At 39.4% G+C, this 22,385-nt stretch overlaps 2 protein-coding genes across 6 annotated transcripts in view; both read left to right on the forward strand.

Moving 5' to 3' along the window:
* ERCC6L2 (ERCC excision repair 6 like 2) overlaps positions 1-22,385 on the forward strand; it is a 141,306-nt gene that overhangs the window by 108,124 nt on the left and 10,797 nt on the right. For all 5 annotated transcript variants that reach the window (XM_074330256.1, XM_074330259.1, XM_019711982.2 and 2 more), the window contains 2 exons: positions 1,982-2,136; positions 22,201-22,382. In XM_074330256.1, coding sequence (XP_074186357.1) covers positions 1,982-2,136; positions 22,201-22,382 — 337 coding nt within the window. The remainder of the gene's footprint in view (positions 1-1,981; positions 2,137-22,200; positions 22,383-22,385) is intronic.
* NPAP1 (nuclear pore associated protein 1) lies at positions 5,126-9,207 on the forward strand. The gene has a single exon (XM_074330255.1). It carries the CDS (start codon positions 5,960-5,962, stop codon positions 8,051-8,053), a length of 2,094 nt encoding a protein of 697 aa, XP_074186356.1. The 5' UTR covers positions 5,126-5,959; the 3' UTR covers positions 8,054-9,207.

Here is a 22,385-nt window from a genome sequence, read left to right on the forward strand (position 1 = left end):
TTTTTAAATGAAGCAGGGTCTAGGAAATCTTTTCTATCATCATAAAGATTACTATCTGTTAGTTTTGTGAAGTGTTCAAAATTGGTGGGATTTTCTGTCTCTAGCCCTTTCGACTGCTTTGCTCTAGAGCTTCTCTTTCCCTCGTTCCTGTTCCTTTGACTCCCTCCTAACAGTTTTTCCTCATCTGTGGCCCTGACCTGGGAGCCCTGGTGGGTCAGTTTGGGAAGTTCCTAAGTGCTAGCCTGTTCTTTCCCCTCAGGCCTTACCTTAAGCCCCCTGCAGCCACTCAGCTTTGGACAGCAGAAAACTTTCCCAGATTCAGCTGCTATCTCCAGTTGGCCCACTGTGCTTTCTATTCTAGTGAATACCTGTTGGCTATTCTGGGGCCTCCTGTTCTGAGATCCATTAGATGCCACCATGTTGCTTCTTCACACAGACATGATGCCATGCAGAGTATGTAGCTATTGGTGGATTGTCCCCATCTGCTTGTATTTTAGAGCTCATGGGAGTATCTTGTCATCTAAGTTGGTTGTAAATGCTGTCCATGGCTTTTGATTTTGCTCTCTACCGGTAGTTGCTGTCTGTTCTCATGCGGGGATTCAGAGAAATTGAACTGCTTCCCCTGTTAACACCTGCTGAAAATCTGTTTAGTGATTTTTAAGTGTTAGCATTGTTTTCAAAAGTGTCTGACTCATTCCCCAAAAAACTGTGTGAAAGAAGCTGATATATAAGCAAGGATACTGTGATATAGAAACCTTAATCATTGTATTTATTTACAAATCAAGCTTTCTTTTGCAGTTATTAGTAGTCTCGTTTAAAAGTTCATGATGATACATATTTTGATACCCTTGTAACTAAGTATTGGACTATTTTTTGTCTTGTGTGCTGCAACTAGATTTTTAGGTTTGAGGAATTATTACATGAACTAATTTTTAAAATACCTTTTTGTTTGTTTGCTTATTTATTACTGTCCAAAAGGTGTCAATAGTTAGTGTGGGATGAATGCTATTCTAAGTAAGGCATAGAATATATCATCAAGATAAAGAAAAATTTGAGTGGATTTTCTACCAGAAGAATCCTTTTGAACAGTAATAAACTGTCCAATACACACTCCCTGGTGCTTTGAAATTTAAGGAGATTATCTTAGTCTCTCTTTCAATCATCTTATTTAACATCTTGTTTTCACATGATTGTCGATTCTGGCCGAGAGAGGTTCAGGACCAAAACAGCACCAGTGTTGGAGGTCAGGATGGAGGTTCATTGCCAGAGCTGTTGGAGGGAGGTTTTACAGACCTTACTTCTAGCCTTCTCTTTTATGACCACAATTTAAAAGTAAATTATAGTTGCCTAGAAGCAAAGTAATAAAACATGTCCATTTTTTAAACTTCTTTCAGATAACAGCTATAAGTTAATTTTTTTCATTTCCTAAAAACCTCCCAGTCTTGACATTCTCTGGGCATATGTACAAAAAGGACAAACAAACAGGAAAACTGAACAAAGCCAACCAAACGAAACTCCCTAGTCATAAACCCCGTGCTCCCACTCCATCACTGTAATCAAGTACATGTTTAAAGGACATTATGAGGCTAGCACTGCTCTTTAGATTAGTAAACATGCTTTTTAAATCAACTGGAACAGCAAATTCATAGAAATGACCCTCCACCCTGACATTTCTGTGGGCCAAAAACCATCATTTCAGGTTTAAATCTAAAGATCATTACCTAATCTCAAGTTCTCATATTGATAGGAGAGGAAAGTCCTTTCCAAGTTAACCTAGGCCAATCTATTTGAACTCTTTATCTCTACAGGGTTTTTTTTTTCAAATGTGATGTTAACAGACAGATTGAATGTTTTTCCTGAGGATTCAAAACAAAACAAGCATGATTGTTTTTTAGTGTATTGCTGATAATTTTTAAAGTATACATGGAACCATATTGCTTCATAATCAGACATCGCTTAATCAACATCGATTACCTCCTAGATGGTGTTCAGGAAGTGGCTTACATTCACTCCAACCAGAATGTGATTGGATCGAGCAAAGCTGAAAATCACATGAGCCGATGGGCAGCACATGATGTATTTGAACTGAAGCAGTTTTCCCAACTTCCTGCTAACATAGCTGTTTGCACTTCTAAGGTAAGAAGCACGTAAGGTACTGTCATCTTTAGTTTTTATCTCAGTTTCACAGATGTTACTCAACAGTATCTTCTTTAAGTACTCCCGCAAACGTAGCTACTAAGATTATAAGTGACATCCAAATAAGTGTAAAAACACAGAACCCTTTGGGCGGCACTGTTGTCACTGAAGATGTTTAGAGTAAAAGACAAATTGATATCTAAATGTAATAATGTTGAGTTGCTTAATAAGTTTGCCAAAAATGAGGAATCTGTAGAAATCATGCAGTTAAATCAGAACCAAAACCACTTCTGCTCATCTGGAAAACAAAAAGTGTATGATTTAGAGATCCTCAAATTTTTCATCTAAAATAAGGACAGACTCAAACTAGCTTCATGTAAAATTTATTTTTTTAGTGAAAGAAATTTTATGTTAAAAGTAATAGATACTTCCTATGGACTCTTCTCATTGAAAATCGCTGTTTAGAAATAAGGCTTTATATAAATGTGATATTTACACATAGTCACTTCCCTCAAAGGTTTTAAAAAATATTATCTTCTCTTTGGCTTATTATCCTTCATTAATTCCTAAAAGCTAAGTCTGAGGAGTAGTTTTCCTACAGTTTTATGTGTAGGAGTTAAAACTGCATACTGTATAAAACAGTGGTACCTTGTTCCAACTTAGTACTGCTTTTAAGAATGAAGTGTGTAAGACACCTCTGAACTAGCACACCGTCTTCATTTATTTGTACCTCATCTGATTCAACAAAGGATTTGGATTGTCTTAACAATAAAATCAGAATACAAAATGAAATTCAGGACTAAGGGAAATATAAATTAAATTGGAATTTCAAGACTGGGAGAGAAAGTTAGAATGTAGATATATAGGACATAATGTTCTTACCCAGGTATTTTTTTAATGATAAATTTGATTGAGTTTCAAAGGAAGTAAACAGTTTATTTAGTGTTTTCTCAACTAAGTGCATTTGGAAATGTGTGTGGGCAGTTTGGGTGGTCACAGTGACTGAGTGCCCAACTGGCATTAATGTCTGGAAGCCAGGAATACTAAATGGCTGTTGTGGGGGGTGGGGGAAACATCCCACATGCCAAGAATTGTTCTGCCCAAAATGCCATAACACCCTGCAGAGAAACACTGAGCTAAATGGTTGTCCTTAAGTGTGTGTGGGGGAGCATGGGGGAAGGGGGGAATACTAGCTTTTCTAAGGAGGAGAAAAGATTTTCCTACCCCTTAATTTGAAGGAAATTTGCCTCCCAGGTTTTAAATGAGGACCACGGAATGATCTAGTGAACAGTCCATTGTCTTATAATATCCTTAGAGTAAATGTAATAATGGACTTTGAAGGGCTTTGCTTTTAGCATTTTTAAATGTAATCCAAAGGCCCAATGCCAAAATACAACTCATGAAAGCATTCTTTCATGACCCAAGTGTGCTGCTTTTTGATATGCTCATTCATTTGATCTAGAAATATACTGTTTCTCAACCAACACTGTAGACAGCATTTCTATAGTTTGACTACCTTGTAGGAGCTATTTGGAAAAAGTAGTCAGAGATATGTGGGTTTGCCAGAAATTTGCTTTGTTAAAACGAAGAGCATATCTTTTAAACAGCTCATTTTTATTAGGTTTTTTGTTTTTTTTAACCGTGCCCGTTTCAAAACAAATTTTAATTAGAAAAAAGTAAGACAGTTTGTCAAACCTCTGTAGAAGATGTTAATGGAGTAATTTAACTGGATATTAGCCATTAGCTTACTTAAATATGTTTCAGAGAAGAACTTTGCAGGTATATAATTCCTCCCAAAATGGACCTGAGAAGCAACCCCTAGATATAGAAGCAATAAAAAGTCCCTATGGGACCTTCTTAAGGAAAGTTGTAAAAATAGAAATGCTACAAATATCCTTTGCCTTTAATTGACAGGGACCTGCGAGTAAGGGAGTTCCTTTAACCTTATATTGGCAATACCAATAGTTTTCAACCTTTTTCAGGCCCAGTGTTCTTGAGGTAGATGGCACAGTCTCCGCAGAAAGCTTTTCTCTTCACAGGGATTTTCAGAGTCAGGGATATTTCTTACCAGAAAACAAACTGGAGTATCTATCCCCTGCAGTTTCTAATATGCCTTTTGAGGCTGTATATTTCCCCTATTCCATGTACACCAACTTAGTACAGGGGAAATGAAAAAATTTATCGTTTCATGACTAAATTGTAGTTGGTATAAAGTATTCAGGGAAGTTTTATTTTTTTATTTATTTGCTTTTTTTGATGTTTTCTTGTATAGTTTCTATTTAATCCATTTTCTGTTACATTCTTAAAGTCACAAGTGCATCTTTGCTAATAATATCAAGGCATATAAATATATTAGTTTCCTCCCCAAAATTTAAAGATCAAACAGTTATTTTTCCTGCAGGTTAATTTTGTCTGGTAACTTGGCATCTGATCATTGCACATGGTATCAGAGCTGCTAACAAGGTAGCTGGTAAGGATGAGAGCCCATAATGGAGTTTTAACATAGTGAAGAATTGCCTGAGAAAATGAAGATCAAATTGATTCAAAGAGGGAGGAAAGCTTTCTAGGCTGTGAGAACATCCCTATGTAGGGGTGTAACTTGGCACATTATGGGGAACTAGAAACTAGAGAAATATGCGCTTTCCCTAAGATATCCAGGACAGGTGAGAGGGCAGAAAGGAATGGGGTTTGGGGGGAGTGGGCGCGGAGGGAGAGGGAGAGGGAGAGGGAGAGGGAGAGGGAGAGGGAGAGGGAGAGGGAGAGGGAGAGGGAGAGGGAGAGGGAGAGGGAGAGGCAGAGGGAGAGGCAGAGGCAGAGGCAGAGGCAGAGGCAGAGGCAGAGGCAGAGGCAGAGGCAGAGGCAGAGGCAGAGGCAGAGGCAGAGGCAGAGGCAGAGGCAGAGGCAGAGGCAGAGGCAGAGGCAGAGGCAGAGGCAGAGGCAGAGGCAGAGAAGGAAGGAAGGAAGGAAGGAAGGAAGGAAGGAAGGAAGGAAGGAAGGAAGGAAGGAAGGAAGGAAGGAAATGATAACATAATGAATATGTGATAAGGAAACACTGTGATCACACAAGCTGTGTTTGAATCCTGGCTAAGCCACTACCAACTGTACGATTTGAGGAATGGTCTGTTTAAATGTTGCTTTACCAAGTTTCTAAAAAGAACTGAAGAAAGAACCTGCCTGCCATAAAGGGGTGTCGCGAGGCGCAGCACCCAGTCAGGTCAGGGCTTCCCGTCCACGCCTCAGAAACCTTTGCACCTGGCTGGTGACGCTGGCAGGCAGGGCGGCCATGGAGAAAGTGCACTTGCCTCCAGGCCTAGAAGAGGAGGAGGTCCCCTGAGGAGGTGGGCCACATTCGCCCACATACAGTGGGTACTATTCCACTGTATGATCTGGGTCGCACTAGCCCTTGGCTTTGATCAGGCTGCGGCCTCCCGGACCTGGGACGGCCTGCAGAGATACTGCCCAGGCGGGTGAGCTCTGGAAGATGGGGCCTCCGTGGTGGATGGGTCCTCTGAATGGTCCCCGCATGGTGGCCTATCTGGTGCCAAACACCCATAACCCTATGCAGGAAGTCCCAGGCCCTGGGAAGTCCAGAAGGGGTTAGCTGGCCATTGAGGTCTTGCCCTTTGACCTTTTACGTCATCTCTTCACGTGTTGGACTAGTGGGTGCAGCTTTCTCTGTGACGTTCCAGGGAGACGTCACAAACGCCTGGCTGGACAGTTAGTTCAGTGCGTGCGGTAACTAGAGAAAAGACGGAAGCTGAGGAGAAGCTCTCCGAGTTTCGTACTCTATTCTCAGGTTCTTTTGGCGCACAACTAGTTCTATATGGGCAATTTATTTTCTAAGGTACTACTTCTATTCCGCCACCGTACATTGTGTGGCGGCCATCGAATCTGGCGTTGTGGCCGTCGCCCGGTGCTTTTCCCTGCCTTCCGCGACGATGGCCCACCTGGCCGGAACCACCCTGCCGCTCCAGCGCATGCCCTCCGCCATGGTTTCAGCCACCCGGGTCGTGTGCGGTTATCAACGGCCTCCCAGACCCAGTGGACCAGGAGGGCATGTATACCACAGGCCATATATTCCTTTCTGAGGAGCCTCCCCTTGGTGACCTGGAAAAATCCTCCAAAGACACCTGTACTGCCTACCTCTAATTCCAGGATGTTCGGCCCCTCGAGAACTATATTTATCCCTCCTTCAATGCGAAAATTTACTCGCCCGCGTTCACCACCTGAGCAGGTAGTCAAGTCTACGATGCCAGTACCATCCAGTACCATCCCACTTCCTTGCTCAAAGGTGCTTGAGGTGAAGATCCAAGAAGAGCCCAAAAAAGAGATGGCAGAAAATGAAGAGCATCGTGTGGTGACCAACGAGCAGGACGATCAGAACAGCCACCAGGGTGGTAGGGATCTGCCTTTAACAACCAGGCCCCCGAAGACTGACGGAGTCGTCATTTCCATCGAGCGCAGTCCTGGGCCTCTGGCCGGCGGTCCCAGGCACTCACAGTGCAGCTTGAGTGAGAATGCCCAGATGCCACCTGCAAAGCCTGATTCCAGACCAGCAGTGCCCTCGGCCCCAAGCGTAGGCAGACCTGCTAGAGACGTCGCACCCCCTCCAAAGCTTTATTCCGGACCAGCAGTTCTCTCGGCCCCAAGCGCATGCTGCTCCCTGCTGCCAAAGAGACCCACAAAGGAAGTGCTGGGTGAAGACCATGTGCAGATCAGTCCAGACCCATTCATGTCGGGTAAGGAGACTCACAGCCCAAAACCTTCAGACGTCCCATCCAGGAGCTCTTCACTAGTATCTGCCAGCAGTAGGCGCCACAAACACAAAATGCCCATGCCACTTTCGCTACCCCTGCCACCACTGCAGTGGGATAGAGGGAATCTTCCTGTACCATGTAAGCTTCCTTGCTTAGCTTTTGACAGAAACCTGGATACCTTGATGATCCCTACATGTCGGTGGAATAAGATCGTGGAGGATAAAACCAAGGTCAAGGCAAACTGCAGTGCCACTCAGTCTGTCCCTTCTTTTACCCCACCTGGGGTGGTTACAGACTCCCTGCCTCAGGCTACTTACACTGGGCAGGTCCCAGCTACTGCCCCCAACTCAGCTGACCTATCAGTCGGGCCCCCAACCAAGTCTGTCCCTACACATGTAACACAAAATATTGATCACTTTCCTCTTCCTATTCACTCCCATTCTCTTCCACCTCTTAGTTCTAATCACATTTGGGGAATTCCATCTAATAGGAATGGAGGCCGTTTACATTCAGTCATAACTACATCTATTTCTGACCTCTCCACACCTGCTATGACCTCCTTCCAGCCGCCCTCCTGCAACAATGAATCCCCGATCCCTATGTGTGTAGATTCTCCTCCCCCTGCTTTATCCTTACCCACCCCTCTTCCAGTCCCTTCTGCCAGTCTCCCTCTTGCCCTACCCACCAACTCTGTGGCCGTCTCTTCTACCTCAGCCAATGGGTCTGCCAGTCATTCCGGCCAGTCTACTTCAGATTCTGATGTCACTGACATGGACACGACTCCTCCTCCCCCTTTCGAGGTGTTTGTATTCACAGCTGCCTCATGCCCCAGCAGGAGGTCTTGCAAATCTCAAGTCTGTTGTAAACCTCAAGTCTATTGCCGTGTGGCAAACCCTCCTAAGTCAGTCACCTCCACTGACCCATCTGCATCGAAGTATCTCCGCCTTGTTCCTAATTATTCAGGTAGCCCCCAAACCACCCCTCAAGGCACATCAAGGACCTCTGGTAATAGGAAAAGTAAAACCTCACTCCTCAGCGCTGCTGTTAGCACTACAAATGCACCCCTCGTGAACTCTGCAGTCACCCAAGCTCCAGCAAACAACACCTCTGCAAACCCTATCAAGGACTGGGAACCTATGGACACCACGCCTCCTCCCTAGGCTGTCATTTTCCAATCTCCACAAGTCTCCTGGAAGAACCACGTCCCATTTTACATACCACACCCTGATTCACCCAGTGTCAACCTTCTGTCTGCTGATGTCTCTACCCACAGAATAAGTCGGAGAAGAGACCCAAGTTTTTAACCACAAATGGTGTTTGTTTCACCGGGAAGGGGCTCAGCCCCATAAGTGACATTTGACCTGCTGTTTGTTTTCCTATAGTAAGCCAGAGGACCACACCTCAGGAGTATGTGTGTGTGTTGTATTGTATATGTATTGCATGCGTGTGCGTGTGTGTTTGCGTGTGCATGTGTGTGTGTGTGGTTAAGAGGCAGATGAGCCCACTTCAGAACTACATTGGACTTTAGACATTCCACAGAGAAGAGCTGCATGTCAACTGCTATCCCTGGTGTCATCCCTTGACCCAAGCTCTGGACAAGTTTTTTCTCTAGTCCTGGAACTGTCAAGATGGCCACTGTTTCTAGGTGCTTCCTTTTTCCCCTACCCATTTGCCTCCATAGACTCTTATCTTTGCCATGTGTTTGTATATTTATACGTATATTAAAAATCTTGTTCAAAAAATGCAATGGTAGACAAGGTAATATGATTCAAACCTCTAAAATCAGAACCCCATGAATAAGGTGACCCAGGAGTTGCTGGAGAAATTCCGGAATTCAGTAACATTTGTATCAAATGGAGGTGAATGAAGCAAAATAATCCCAGATTAAAACTTGTCAAAGCACAGGACAAAACAGATTTAATATACGCTGACCATTCTATGGGTGATATGCAAATGTGTTTTTTTAAGGTACAAAAGTGTAAAATAGACCGATGTTATGGTTTCTTATGAGAAATAAAGGCAGAAATGAGAACTGAATTTAGAAAACTAAAAATGGAAATTTACTAAGACTGAAAAAGGCAAGACCTAGCCCCTGTTGCCACAAACTGTTGTGGGAGAAAGAAGCTGAAACCCTAAAAGTTTTCATAAATTGCTTGAAAACCTGTTCTGTGCCCCTGTAACAATTAAGTGACTGCAACCTGCCTGCTTCACCTAATCCCGAATCATTAAATTCTGTTCCCAAATCACTCATGCTCTAAACCTAGTTCCAATCCTAGACTGATAAAAACCCTTTTGTAAATGCTTTTTTTGTGTGTGTTTTTTTTGTTTTTCTGTTTTTTTTAATGCAAGCAGCGTTTATTAGTGATACATTCTCAGGGAATAGAACAGGCCTAGCCAAGATGGGGGAGAGGAGGAGAGGGGGGGCAGAAGAGAGAAAGGGGGAGAGAGAAAGGGCCAAAGAGAGCCAGGAAAGTTTTAAAGCCACTAAGCCGGAGGCCCAATCCCATGCCATCGATACTAGCAAGCCAAGAGCTGTCTGAATAAACACACTGATTTCAGTGGCTGACTTCTTTAAATCAATACTTGGTACGGTAAAATTCCAACACAAGAAGATTCAATCTCTCAGGTTTGACTTATACCATTCAATATATCAGGTTAATAATACAGGTGTACTTCAGCATCTTGAAAGTTGTATTACCTATATGCAAAAATTACTCAGGGACAATATTATAAACTTACTATTAAAAAGAAAGGTCTTGTTACATGAGAATTAGAATTTTCAAAATAGATAGTGATCATTCATATTTGTGATGTTTTTCACCAATATCAAAAACTAAAACTATTACATATTTTTTAATTATATTTTGACATAAGACTATAACCCCTAAGACATATCTCATTCTTTTCTTCAGTTTAATTAGGAATAGATAATTCATATAATGAGACTCATCTTCAATTTGTTGAACTCTGTAATCTTCCAGAGGCAGAAGGAATTGTGATAGTTATAACTAGCCTATGGCATGAACTCTACTCAGAATGCCAGAGTTTGAATTCTAGCTCTAACTCACACTTCCTGTGTGACCATAAGAAAGTTACTTACCTTCTCTGTGCCTCAATGTCCTTGTGATTAAAATACAAATAACTATACTTCTTACCTCAAAATGTTTTTATGAAAACTAAATGAAGTAATACCTATAAAATGATCTGATCAGTGTCTGACACAAAATAGCACTAAATGAATAATAGCTATTGTTATTACTACCACTGGATATGACTGATGTCAGGTCTGAGTCCTCTGGAGTTGTTGATCCCCCTGGGGACCAATGAGGAGTAATCATGAACAGTTGTGTGCAACCATATTTAACTATAGATAAAAGAATGGGTGGTACTAGCAGATCTGGGGCTTTGGACTCCCTTAAAAAAAAAAAAAAGGATGTTTAGGGTGGAGTATTTTTTAAAATTTTGTATGTGACTATTAAGTTTTTGCTTATGAAAATAGAAAGTCACTCAGTACTTTATAATTTATATTAATTTATTTTATGATAGTCTGTATTAGAATTGAAGTTATTAGTAATTCTTCTCTTTCTTTAAAGTTGATAGATACATTTTCTCTTTAGAGTCATCAATTGAAGTGACTGCTTCTAATTTAAGATATCTCCACAACTGCTGACAGACATTCAAATGAGATATCACTCTGCCATCAAACTAGTCCTTTTGCATTATCTTTATACGTAATATTCTTGATTCTCCTCATTATAATTCTTCTGGAAACTACATACTACCTCAGTAATGTCAGGGAGATAGAATGATGCCAGTGTCATTTTTCTCTTTACTAAAACTTTGTAAAGATAGTTCAATTAAGGATTTCTGAAGAGACTTTTAAAATAATACTATTTCACATAGGTGAGATATTGATGACATTTCAAAGCCATCTCAAATAATTTCTAAGAAAAAAATGTTCACATTCACTGATTTCATCATATCTCATCACTATTCAACACTTTTAATGAGTAAATCATTGAAACGTTGATTAGAGATATGTGTATCACTCACTGAGAGCTTTTGCAGCGTGTAGTATGGAGGTGGGTGGCAATAGTAAATTTGCAATTTTGAAAAAATTTAAAAGTAGTTATGGTAAGAATAGAGAAGAAACTAAGGTGAAAGGAAATGAAGCAAGGTACAAGACAAAAGAGATTCAGCCATGGTGTTAGAAAACTCTGCAAACCTCTAGCTTTTGAAGATCTAAAAATCCCCAGACCTCCCACCGACAGGACAGTGTCTTTCATCTGGGGCTCACATCCAGAATTTTTTTGATTACTGGGAATTCTTCTGAGTGCATCTTGTCTGTCAACAAAGTTTTATTAGAGACCTTTATTTGTGTTTGAAAAGATTTTGTGTGTGTGCATGCGTGCGTGTGGTCTGTGTGTGTGTGTGTGTGTGTGTGTGTGTGTGCACGCGCACGCGCCCATAGCCAAAGGCAGAAGTGTTGCCTCACTTCCTAAGAAAACAAATACTATTTATTTGTACGATGGCAATACATGATTGACAGTGACCACAATATGCAGGTTGAGTCTATAGTTGAGTCTAAGTTAAAGCTTTAACTAAATTGCAAAGGATTATACTATATGGGGAACTTACAAAAGAGAAGTAATGTACACCACGATTCTATTATAGGTAAAATCTTGTGGTCTTCAGAGCTTACCTCTCAATCATTTTGATATAATTACTGATAACTGAAATGCAAAAAGCTATGAACCTGCTTTTCAAATTCAACTATATATTAAGATAAGGCCTAATATACTATCTTTTCCATCTTTCCTTTGGTTTCTTATAGTTTATACTTTTATAAATAATTTCTGTTTATGGAACACATTTTATAGATGTCTTGAATGAAAACCTATCCTAAAATAAATTTCTAGTTATACCTTTGTTATATAGTAGTAATACAAACAATATAAAATAAGAATTCGTTTTTCCTTAAATTGTACTTGGATACTTGACAATCATTTCTGAAGACCGCTTATTTTAAGAGACCTCTGATAACAAGAGGAAAAACCTGTGTGATTTATGGTTAAGCTAAGACCGAAAGAAATGTTTTAAGTATGTGAAGGAACTGATAATACCTTTATTAATTTGTTCTTTTAATATATGGAAGTAGTTAGCTATACCTGTTTGTGATGTGGTCCCTCATTTTTTCAATCAACTGCATGTTTTCAACTTAAGTTTACTTAAAGTTTTCTGAAAAGAAATGTACAAAGACAGCATTCAATTAAGGATTAATCACTATGGCAACTGAGATGTGGCGACTGAAAGGGGGAGGATGTATTCTCCCGTCAGTTTCCTGCCAGCTGTCATAGTCAACCTCTGCTGCCTGAATCCAAGCCAAAATATAGACTGTGACCAACTCTAAGAAACTATATCTGTATTTTTATAAATTGGTACAAGTATCAGACTATAAAAGAAGACTTAATCCCCTGAATTGGATGACAGACACTTGGCACTCTCGCCAGTATTTGACAGAGAAATAACGGGTCGCTTTGTAGTAAAACCTGGATTAATAGTAAACCCTTCTTTATGTTATTGCAGTGTGGTGTAAATGAGAGAACTAAGCATGCTGTCAGGCTGGCGGCGGTGGGTGGCATAGGGGAGAGTGCCTTTTATATAACCAGTGCAGGTTTAAGCACTGTTCAGAGTACTGTAAATACAAAATGTTGTGTTAGTGAGAACTTCTCTGTCTTGTATTTGTATTAGATTGGCATTTTGTAGATGACTTAAAGAAAGGATTTCTAGGAGCTAGGGTGGATTTGATTGCAGTTTGTTTATACAGCTTTTGGAGACAGCAAGGAGGGATGGACTGTTTACAATGAGCAGACTTTGGGGAGATATAGCATTCCATTATCCTATTTTTCAGGAGAGTGAATGGCATGATGGTTTAAAGTAATTGTTCACAAATGACTGGTTTATGAAGTAGTCCAGTAAGTAAGGTTTATGGTTTCAGCATGTAATGGAATTAACTCTTACTGGGTGGGATTTTTCATGGTCTTATCATTTTTCTTTCTATAGATGTTAATTTTATGGTGTTTGTAACAGAAAGTTATTCTTTCAAGTAATTTTAGTAGAGATCAAGGTTTTTTAAATGGTGTGTATGAATGTATGAAATTATGTGATTAGTGTTGGCATGAGAAAAGCTTTTGTGTTTCTAGCCTTAGAACTAGGATTGATTCAGAAAGATAGTATGTTATTTGTGAAGAACACCTGTTACCTAGTCAGCGGAAGGAGAATCCGGTGTTAACTATACACATACATACCTGTTCCCCTCCTTCCTCACAATGATGTTACCAGGATTAGTGGGTAACGTGACTAATGTGTACAAAACACATTCAACTCCTTGAAAGAAAGGCATTAAATGTACTCAGAATATAATATAAATTTGTATTATTATAATTATGATTATTGATTATCAGTAGGTGTGTTCAGTGAAACTCCCTCTGTTATTGTCTACACTGACCTGTTATTATTTTTGTTTTTCATAGTACCAATAGTAGAATATGTTAGTATACCATTAAAGATACCTAGTCTAGTCCTATGATTTTAGAGATGAAAGACCTGCCTTGAACTGTGGGTGGTTTGTCATGAAGAATACTAGAGAAAAAAATTTTATTTGAAAGGAATTATAAACTAATTTGGCAATGGACTAGACTGACAAAAGTGATCTTTGCTTATTAGGAAATAGTTTGAAACTAACCCTTCTCCTAGCTGGTCATTGTTCCAATTGCACAGAAGATAGATATGGCTTCTTTGAACACTTCCTCTGTTTAGAATAGTTAGAAGATTCTAAATAGGTAAAAAATACTATTTCGTCAAAGAATGCCTTCTAAGGAACAGTATTAAAGCTTACAGATACAAGGTTTCATGAAACTCTGACTGACTTAGTGACTTAAATAATGTTGAGCACTTAGCCCTTTTCAAATTATATTGTGTCCCTCTCTGAAAGCCATGGTATCAATCGGACATGGCCACTTAATGGAAACACCTATTGCCTTGTCATCTGTTGGCCGTAGTGCCATATAGGAAACCCACTCGAGATGGGAGGACATGGAGAACGGTGTCAGAAAGATAACCCTATTCGTACATGACGTTATGAGCTTTCCTTGTCTAGCACAAAAATCTGAGCAGCCACTGTGGGGCTTAATTTTCTGTTTTCCACAATCCTGTGAAATGTCTTACTGTGGTTTTTTTCCACAGCCCACAAAGCCTATTTCATTCTGGCCCTAGGCTGCTTTTCCAGTGTTACTCCGAGACATTCATTCACGAGTATTGACACTAACTGTGTGCCAGGCCCTGAGCTAGACACCAGGGACATAAAGGCAGGCAACCTCCTCCAGTCAGCCCTCAGCTTACAAACCAGTCTCCAGGCACGCAGTGGGCTCCTTTTACTCTTCCATACCTTTGCTCCTGGGGGTTTTGCGTTTAAAATTCCATTTCACCTGTGTCTGCCTATTGAACTCCTGCCCTTGTATCATCTGTGACAGCTTTCCCCTAAGGCTTCCCCAAAGCAGTGTAAATGTCTCCTTTATTTTTACTTTGTGTGTATGTGTATCTATATAGCTCTTATCACATTGTATTATGTGATATTGTATATATGTCTAGAGAATGCTTTTAGCTGCAAGGAATAGAATAAGCATCTAAAAGCGGCCTACACATAGGTCATTAACTAACTAATGTATCAGCAAGTCTGAAGGGAGGTATTTCCAGGGTTGGTGCTACAGCCCAGTGACATCGTAAGGATTCAGGCTGTTTCATTTCTGCTCCCACTATCCTTAGTAAGTGAATTTGTGGTCCCTGGGCCTTTTGCCTCCTGTTGCAGGATGACTCCTGCATCTCAAGGTCTCATCCAAATGTATCCAGAGGCAGGAAGGCTGGCTCTCTTCGTGTGTCTCTCCTTTATCAGGGAGGAAAATCTTTCTGCAGAACACGACTGCCTTGACTACTCTCACTTTGTCCCCCAAGAACTGAGAGAGCAATCCTCCTTCCCTGAGCACATTTCTGAGAGAACCCCACTTTTGCTCAGACAACAAAGAGGGCGGCAGTGTCTGTTGACCGGCCATCAGCAACACCTGACACCATTTCCCTGGTGAGACTATGAAATTCTTTTGCTTTAGGAACTGCATCTTAGTCTATTAGTCACATTGAGACAGGTTAGTTAGTATGACATCAGGCAGTTAGGAATTCCCTGGTGAACTGAGCAAAAAACGAAGCACTGGCCATTTTTTTTTTTAAGTTTTCAAAATAACACACTCTTCACAAAACTGAAACATCAATCATGCCCCAAGGCAGCAAAGACATTTCGAAGGACATTTTGAAAAGCCTCCCCCAGGCTACACAACAGAACGAATTTAATAAACACTTTAACAGTAAGCGCCAGCGCTCCAGCATTCCCCCTCCCAGGTAGAAATAAAGGTATATAAACACAAGCTTTTGCCTTAGCTAGTGGGCTTCCCAGTTTCGGATACCCCCTCCCGCTCGGGAGCTATAACCTTTCTCCTGCTTTTAATAAACTATCTTCCTTTACAACTGTTTGCCTTTCCCTGGTCCACGTGTCCATTCTTCAGCTTCACGAAACACAATCCTGGCCCACATCCAGAAATTGCCAGCAGATCCGACATCAACAGGACCTACTGATTTTAATTGAAATTCCACTAGATGCTAAATAAAGCCTTCTCAAAAAGATTTTATAAGTGAAAATGTGAAGAGTGACTCTAATTTACTGGTATAAGCATGAATTCTTGTGTGGTGGACTGGCTTTAGGCAGAATGAATATGTCTGAACTGTGGTCCTTGATTTAATATGGAATCTGTGATAGTTTTGAAAATTTCCCGAGGAAGATAATATTCCTTTTAACATAACCAGAGTCGGTTCTCACAGCTTTTATGGCAAGATTATTGGTAAGTTGATGTTTTATCTTAAAGGTATTGGTCATCTTGTAGCCAAGTTGCTATCAGAATCAAAATCAGTTATATAAACAGTTTTCATGACTATTTAGCATTAACTACTTCAAAATGGAATTAGAAATCTATATCTTACTGTATCTTATTCAGTATTTAAGGCTATCCTGTTACCGCTGCCAGGTAAAATAATGAATACCCCCTCGCCCTTTGCCCAAAGTGGCATCTAAACCTCAACTGCCCAGTGAATCATTGGGTCTCATCTCTTATGACACTCCCAATGTACACTGTAGACATTTTCTCCTGTTAATCTGCCTCTGTTAATTTGATTATTAGCCCAGCTAGAAAAACAGAAGGTGGGGGAAAGGTTATGTTTTTGTGCCCCACCCCACAGACCAAAAAGCTTCAGACCTACTATTTAAGATCATATGAAGAGTCACCTGATCATTAAATTCAGTGCTAGTGGGACGTGCTTACAACTGGCCTTTCTCTGTGTGAAAGCTTTACTTCCTCCCCTACATGATGCAAGAAAGCAAATCAGAATAGGAGAGGATAAAAATGATGTGGTTATAGGAAATCCACTCTAATTTACTAAAAAAGTGAATTATTCAGAGGTTTATGTGTTTTATTATGTATTATGAATTATTTATTTCTTAATAATAATCTGCATCACACATCACAACGAGTCGCAGTGTCCCTGTGTCATCTGTGGCTTCACATATTCTCCCTTCAATGCTGGGGAGCCGTTGGTGGCCTTGTAACCAAATCAGCCTGCACTTACTCTAGCTGGTGGCCGTGGAAGAAGGAAGCGAGGTGCCTAATCTCATGGGAAGTGCCAGCCACCGGAAAGGCAGGCAGCGGGGAGTGCTTGCCAAGCAAGGCTTTTTAATTTTTATTTTTTTTTCCGTCAATACCACCCTTCTGTGATCTTTTCATATAACAGGTACTATGTAACATAGAACTTTCAAGTACTCTTTAGAGAAAATTTTACAGAAATATAAATAAAACATACATATAAAGATTTGAAGCTGAGATCAGGGCTACAAGATGCTAAGGACCTATTTATTCATTACTACTTTCTGGAATGTCTATCAAGACTGGTATAATTATGAATTTTAAATATGGAAGAGACAGATGGGAGCCCCAGATCCAAATTCCCCATCCCCAGATCCTGATCCCCAAATCCCTCATTATCCCCCAGGATAATGAGGCTCAAAAAGATATAAAACCTCCCCAAGTTTATACAGCACGTGGCTGGGTAAGGCCTGGGCCCCGGGGCCTGTGGTACTGAGTCCAGTGCTCAGACATCTCCCCCAAAAGCCCCGTTCCTGCCCTAGTCTTTGTAGGAGGTATTAGAGGGACTTTACACCCTGGCCACCTGCCTGTGGAGGACTGAGGGTATGAGTGAGCACTCCTCATTGCTCATCTGCAGGCTTTGGTGAAGGTAACGGCCACCATCTCACCTGGCCCTTTCCCACAGGTCGGCTGCTGTGGTCATGAATGCAGTGCCTTCCCGTTAACAGAGCCCAGGGAGATGGGGCTTTCATGTTTCTATTTGTACTGTGTGCTCTCCCGAGGCTGTCAGAACCATAGTTACAAACTTGCATCTCTCACCCCTCAAAAAGTTTTAGATTTGCATCCAGTGGTTTTTGTTTTTTTGGTTTTTGTGTGTGTGTGTGTTGTTGTTTTTTCAGATTTGAACAGTCATTTTTAAACATATACAGAAAATTTGACTTCAGTATATATTCGTGGTGGGTCCTCTAACCAGCTGGCTTTTCTCTAGAGAGTGAGTGAAGGGGGTAGCATGGTTGCCTTAGGTGTTTGTTGAGTATTGGAAAACTGCATTTACAGTAACATTTCCTACCTCCAGCCAGATATCTTGAATGATTACTTTGAGGAAAGGGCTTTTTCACACTTGTACAAAGATCCTTAAAACTTATTGTCATTTTAGACTCTCAGATGCTGTTGGAATGAATTTATTTACATGTGCTGTATGTTTTCATAGTACCCCTGATTCCCTGCTTTGCAAAGACAAGCAAGTTTATGACTTTTTATGTGTTTACAGGGTTGGCCCTTACCCAAAGAGAGGTTTTTAATCTTTTGTTTGAACAGATGTGTAAACAAAAGCATTGCTGCCTCTCAGACTTCACTATTTAAGGTTTAATGAGGAAAAAAACGAAAGAGCACTCGATATTTTTAAGCTTTATGACAAACTTGGTGTGATCAGGTCAGTGTGGCCTGTGGCAACACATATGCCCACCGGCAGCAGTGACCATAGTGTGACATTCTCTGCTACTCTCAGGAACAAGGTGTAGACCAAAGAGCTCTATGGCGGGCACATCCTCTGGTGATCTTAAAATCCAAGCTTTGATTCTTCCGCTCAGGATACTCAATGGGTCAGAACCATCAGGACCTTCCAGCCGTTGAATATATCCTTCCTGCTTCCAGTTTTCTCCATAACTAATCCAGCCTAACCATCTGGTTATGGGAAAAACTGTACATGTCACTGTTAAAAACGCATTGCTCTTTGTTCTGGCATATGCTCTCTGTAAGGTGTTTTCTGGAGAAACCAGCTCCACAGACAGATTCATTCCAAAATTGCTTCGCAAAACATTTCAGTAATTTCTGGTAGCCAACTGTGGACAGCCTGCACACTCTATCAGGTCGTTCTGCTTCATTGAGCACTGTTCCCTCCAATTCCCCTGCTCCATGGGGGTATAGATGAGCAGAGAAGAAGGAATCAGCATTATCTGTGCCAGCTATTGATGTGTCTCCAGGAATTAGGTCATGGATTTGACATAATAATAATGAATGAGTTTGAGTTCAGTTCACATAATCTGGCCATAGTCCCTGTACTTTGCTTTATAATAAATTATAACTGTCACTACAACTGCAACTGCAACTGTGGCACTATTTTCCTTGTATCAGTTGTAAAGGATACTATTGTAAAGGAATTAATCTGTATTGAATTGAATGCAATCGTAAAGGATACTATTTTACTGTAAAGTAGTGAAACTAGATTTTATAAGAAGAGCACCAAATGTTTATTAATTAACAAAATTTTGTTTCACAGCCTTCTTTCGAAAATGGAAATCTGAACCTAGATTTTTTTAAAATAAAAGATAGGATATTGAGCCCATGTGGGAGACAAATGCTTTCCCCTTTTTACTGTTGTATAAAATAATCAGGTTTTAAAATGTAGAATATGTGTCAAAAATTAAAGATCTACATGTCTGATAGCTATGGTTAGAAAAGCTGAATCTTCCTGAAGAATTCATAAAACTGATTTATGAAAACTGTATCTGTACAAAATGTGAGCTTTGTAATGCTGCCAGGGTCAGAAAGGCCCAGAGCAATCATGTAAATTGCAGTATATTGCAGGGCGTGTTCTTGGTTGGCCCAGTTCCTTCTCTTTCTGTTTACTCCCTTTACCCTCATGTAAACATTCCCATCTCTCCAAGAAAGAATGGGTAATTCTTTCTTGGGGATCATCTAAGATAATGAGCCTTTTTATTAGGAACTTTTAACATTCATCTTACTTGCTTGTAATGTAAAATAAATGCATCAAATCTCTTTCAAATTTATCTTTGAAGATCAGCATTTTCCTCTCTTTCTTCATGTTTTAAGATTTAAGAAATTATGTCTTTAAGGAAAGTGCTTTGAACATTTTGTGTTTGTTTGAGTCACAGTAGACTTTGAAAGAAGTCGATTTATTTTCATTAGAAATGGTTTGCTAATAAAGAGCATATAGTTATGTCTTATGTTTTGTCTTATGTTCAGTTTATTTCAGTAAAATGAACCTGGAATATAAGTTGATATATATGATTTATTTTAAAAATGAAAAAATCTAAATGTACCATTTTTTTAAAGAAATGAGCTTGTCAATTTTAAGTCCCTTAAAGGCATTTTGTATATGTATATGTAAGGGTATTTTGTATCTTTGTATTTGTAAATATCTTTGTTGTCAACTGCAGAGCATGGTAGCCGGAACATAATAAGTGCTGAGTAAATATTTGTAAAATGAAAAGCTATTCTCTACCCACATTCATCGATATGTGCCACTTCAATCCCACAGAACTCCTATAAAAGAAAAATATGTCATCAGCAAGAATCTTTGTCTAGTAAACTCTTGCAATCTCTGTATGTCTGAAAAATTTCTCAAATGATAGTTTAACTGGGTGTAGAATTCTAGGTTGACAGTTTTTTTTCTCTCTGCACGTTGAAGACATTATCTCATTATCTTCTCATGGTGGTGGTAATGTTAATCAGAAGTCTGCCTTTAGTTTGATTGTCATTTCTTTGTGGGATAGCCTTCTTCTCTGGTATTTTTTAAAGATGTTCCCTTTCTCTGTGATATAACAAAATATAAATTTATTTTCATTTTTTCCACTAGAGATTCTCCTATTTTTAGTTTGAGTATTCATGCCTTCTTCAATTCTCTACCATTATCTCTTTGGCATTATTTCTTCCATTTTATTTGTTCTGTCCTCCTGGTGTTTTAGAAATTTTGGTATGTCTTCTATCTCTTAATTTCTTTTTCTTTTTCTTCCTTTATGTCTTCCTTCCTTTCTTTCTTTTCCTCCCTCCCGCCCTCCTTCTCTCTCTCTCTCTCTCTCTCTCTCTCTCGTTTAATCTCTGTACTGTTTAATGCTACCAGTTTATCAACAATCTTTGTAGGGCTGTTTAGTATGCTGTTTAACTTCATATTTTGAGTTTGTTTCTATCTCTATTTTTCATTTCAAAACTGTATTTCTGTTTTAGACTTTGTATTTGTTTTTTTCTCAGATCTGCCTATGTAATAACCAGTTCTTTCTAACAGATTCTATCCCCTCCTTTGTCTTTCTGGACATGTTCATTATTTAAAGTCTCTTTCAGATTGCTTTATTATCTATAATTTCTCAGGTATTAATTCTCACATTTGTTGCATCTGCCCACTTTCATGGTGGTAGGTTTTATATGTTCTTTATAATTTTTGCCTAAATTCCCCCCACCCCACCTCCGTGGTATAACAAGCATTCTCCAGATTATAGAAGTCTTCCTATGGTATATTTTTGTATTCATCCCTCACTGAGCTATGATTTTCACTAGTTCTAGGCCAGTTTTTTATGATAATTCTTAGCTTAGATTTTTCCATATCTCCCAAGTGCTACAAAATAAGATTCCACAAATGGTACAGGCTGGGCATTCCTTTTATTTATTTCATTTCATTTTATTTTATTTTTTGCCAGTGATTCTTTCTATCTAGAGTAAGAAGCTTCTATCCTGTGTCTTTATCGAGTTTCCCTAGCTTTAATTTGCAAATTAGATATCCTTTTAATCCCTGCTGTGTTTTTGGTTGGTAGGTTTGTTGGTTGGTTGGTTTTTTAATTCAGAGAGTTAAATCATTTCCATCTTCCCTCTACACATGGGGCCCTGCAGACCATAACTTAAGACCCTGTCCTTGGAGGGGTACTGAGCTTCAGCTCCCACTCACCACTATGTTACTTCTTTTTGGCACCTAAAGATTTTCCCTTCTTACTTTTAGCTCAGATATAATTTTGTTGTTGTTGTCAAATTGTATCCAGTATTTCTCTTTGGGCAATGAGATGGCAACTTTCCACATATTCACTGTACCATCTTGTCAGGGAAATTGGAACCATGTAGTTTAAAATTATTTTTTCTTGACCTACTGTTTTAAACAATTTATGTTAAGCAAGCAACCCATAGTCTGTAAAATAAATAAAATTCTATCCATAATTTCAATCAATTTATATTAGCGTCTTGAAAATCACTAAATACTCTTAAAATTCAGTAGAGAGGAACAGTAGGATTTGTGAAAATGGTTTCTTATTTAATGATCACATAAAGATTGTTGTTTTTTAAATTTGACTACTTATGTAAAATTGAATAACTGAAAGTCTGGTTAGTAATTTTGAGAGAAATTACTGAATTAAAAAATTTAAAATATCCCATTTTCATGCCATTATTTATATAATCATCAATTTTTATCCTTATTTAGAATAGTGGATATTAGCCTGTGTCAGTAGGCCCACAGTCTTGACAATAGGAATATCATATTGTTGTCATCACTTTAATAGAAATGTCACATTGTTGTCATTACTTTAAGAAAGATATATCTTTAACATATACCTTAAACCATAGATATAACGGAAACATTGTAATATTGCCATTACTTTTATATCTTTAAGAAAGATCTAAAACATATTCTTTTTAAATATCTAGGTTAACATCTTCTAACAATGATGTCAGTTGGAGAATATGATATACTTGATTATAAAGAGTATTGGGGAAAAGTAACACAGCCTCATTTGACCAAAAATGACTATTTTTTGAGACAGTTTTTGCTTCCTTCCTTTTTCCAGATATATAAAGAAAAAATGAAGGCAGCTACATTGACACACACAAAGAAAGAACAACAAGCAAGTGAAGGAGGCATTTCATCTCCCCTTTACATTTCACATCCTGTGAGTCAGAAGAAGAAAAAAGTCTATCGTACAGACCAGACCACATTTATACTTGGAGAAACACCAAAAGGGATCCGCAGGTA

This window comes from Rhinolophus sinicus, linkage group LG04 (genome assembly GCF_036562045.2).
Source record: "Rhinolophus sinicus isolate RSC01 linkage group LG04, ASM3656204v1, whole genome shotgun sequence".
Taxonomy (NCBI): Eukaryota; Metazoa; Chordata; class Mammalia; order Chiroptera; family Rhinolophidae; genus Rhinolophus; species Rhinolophus sinicus.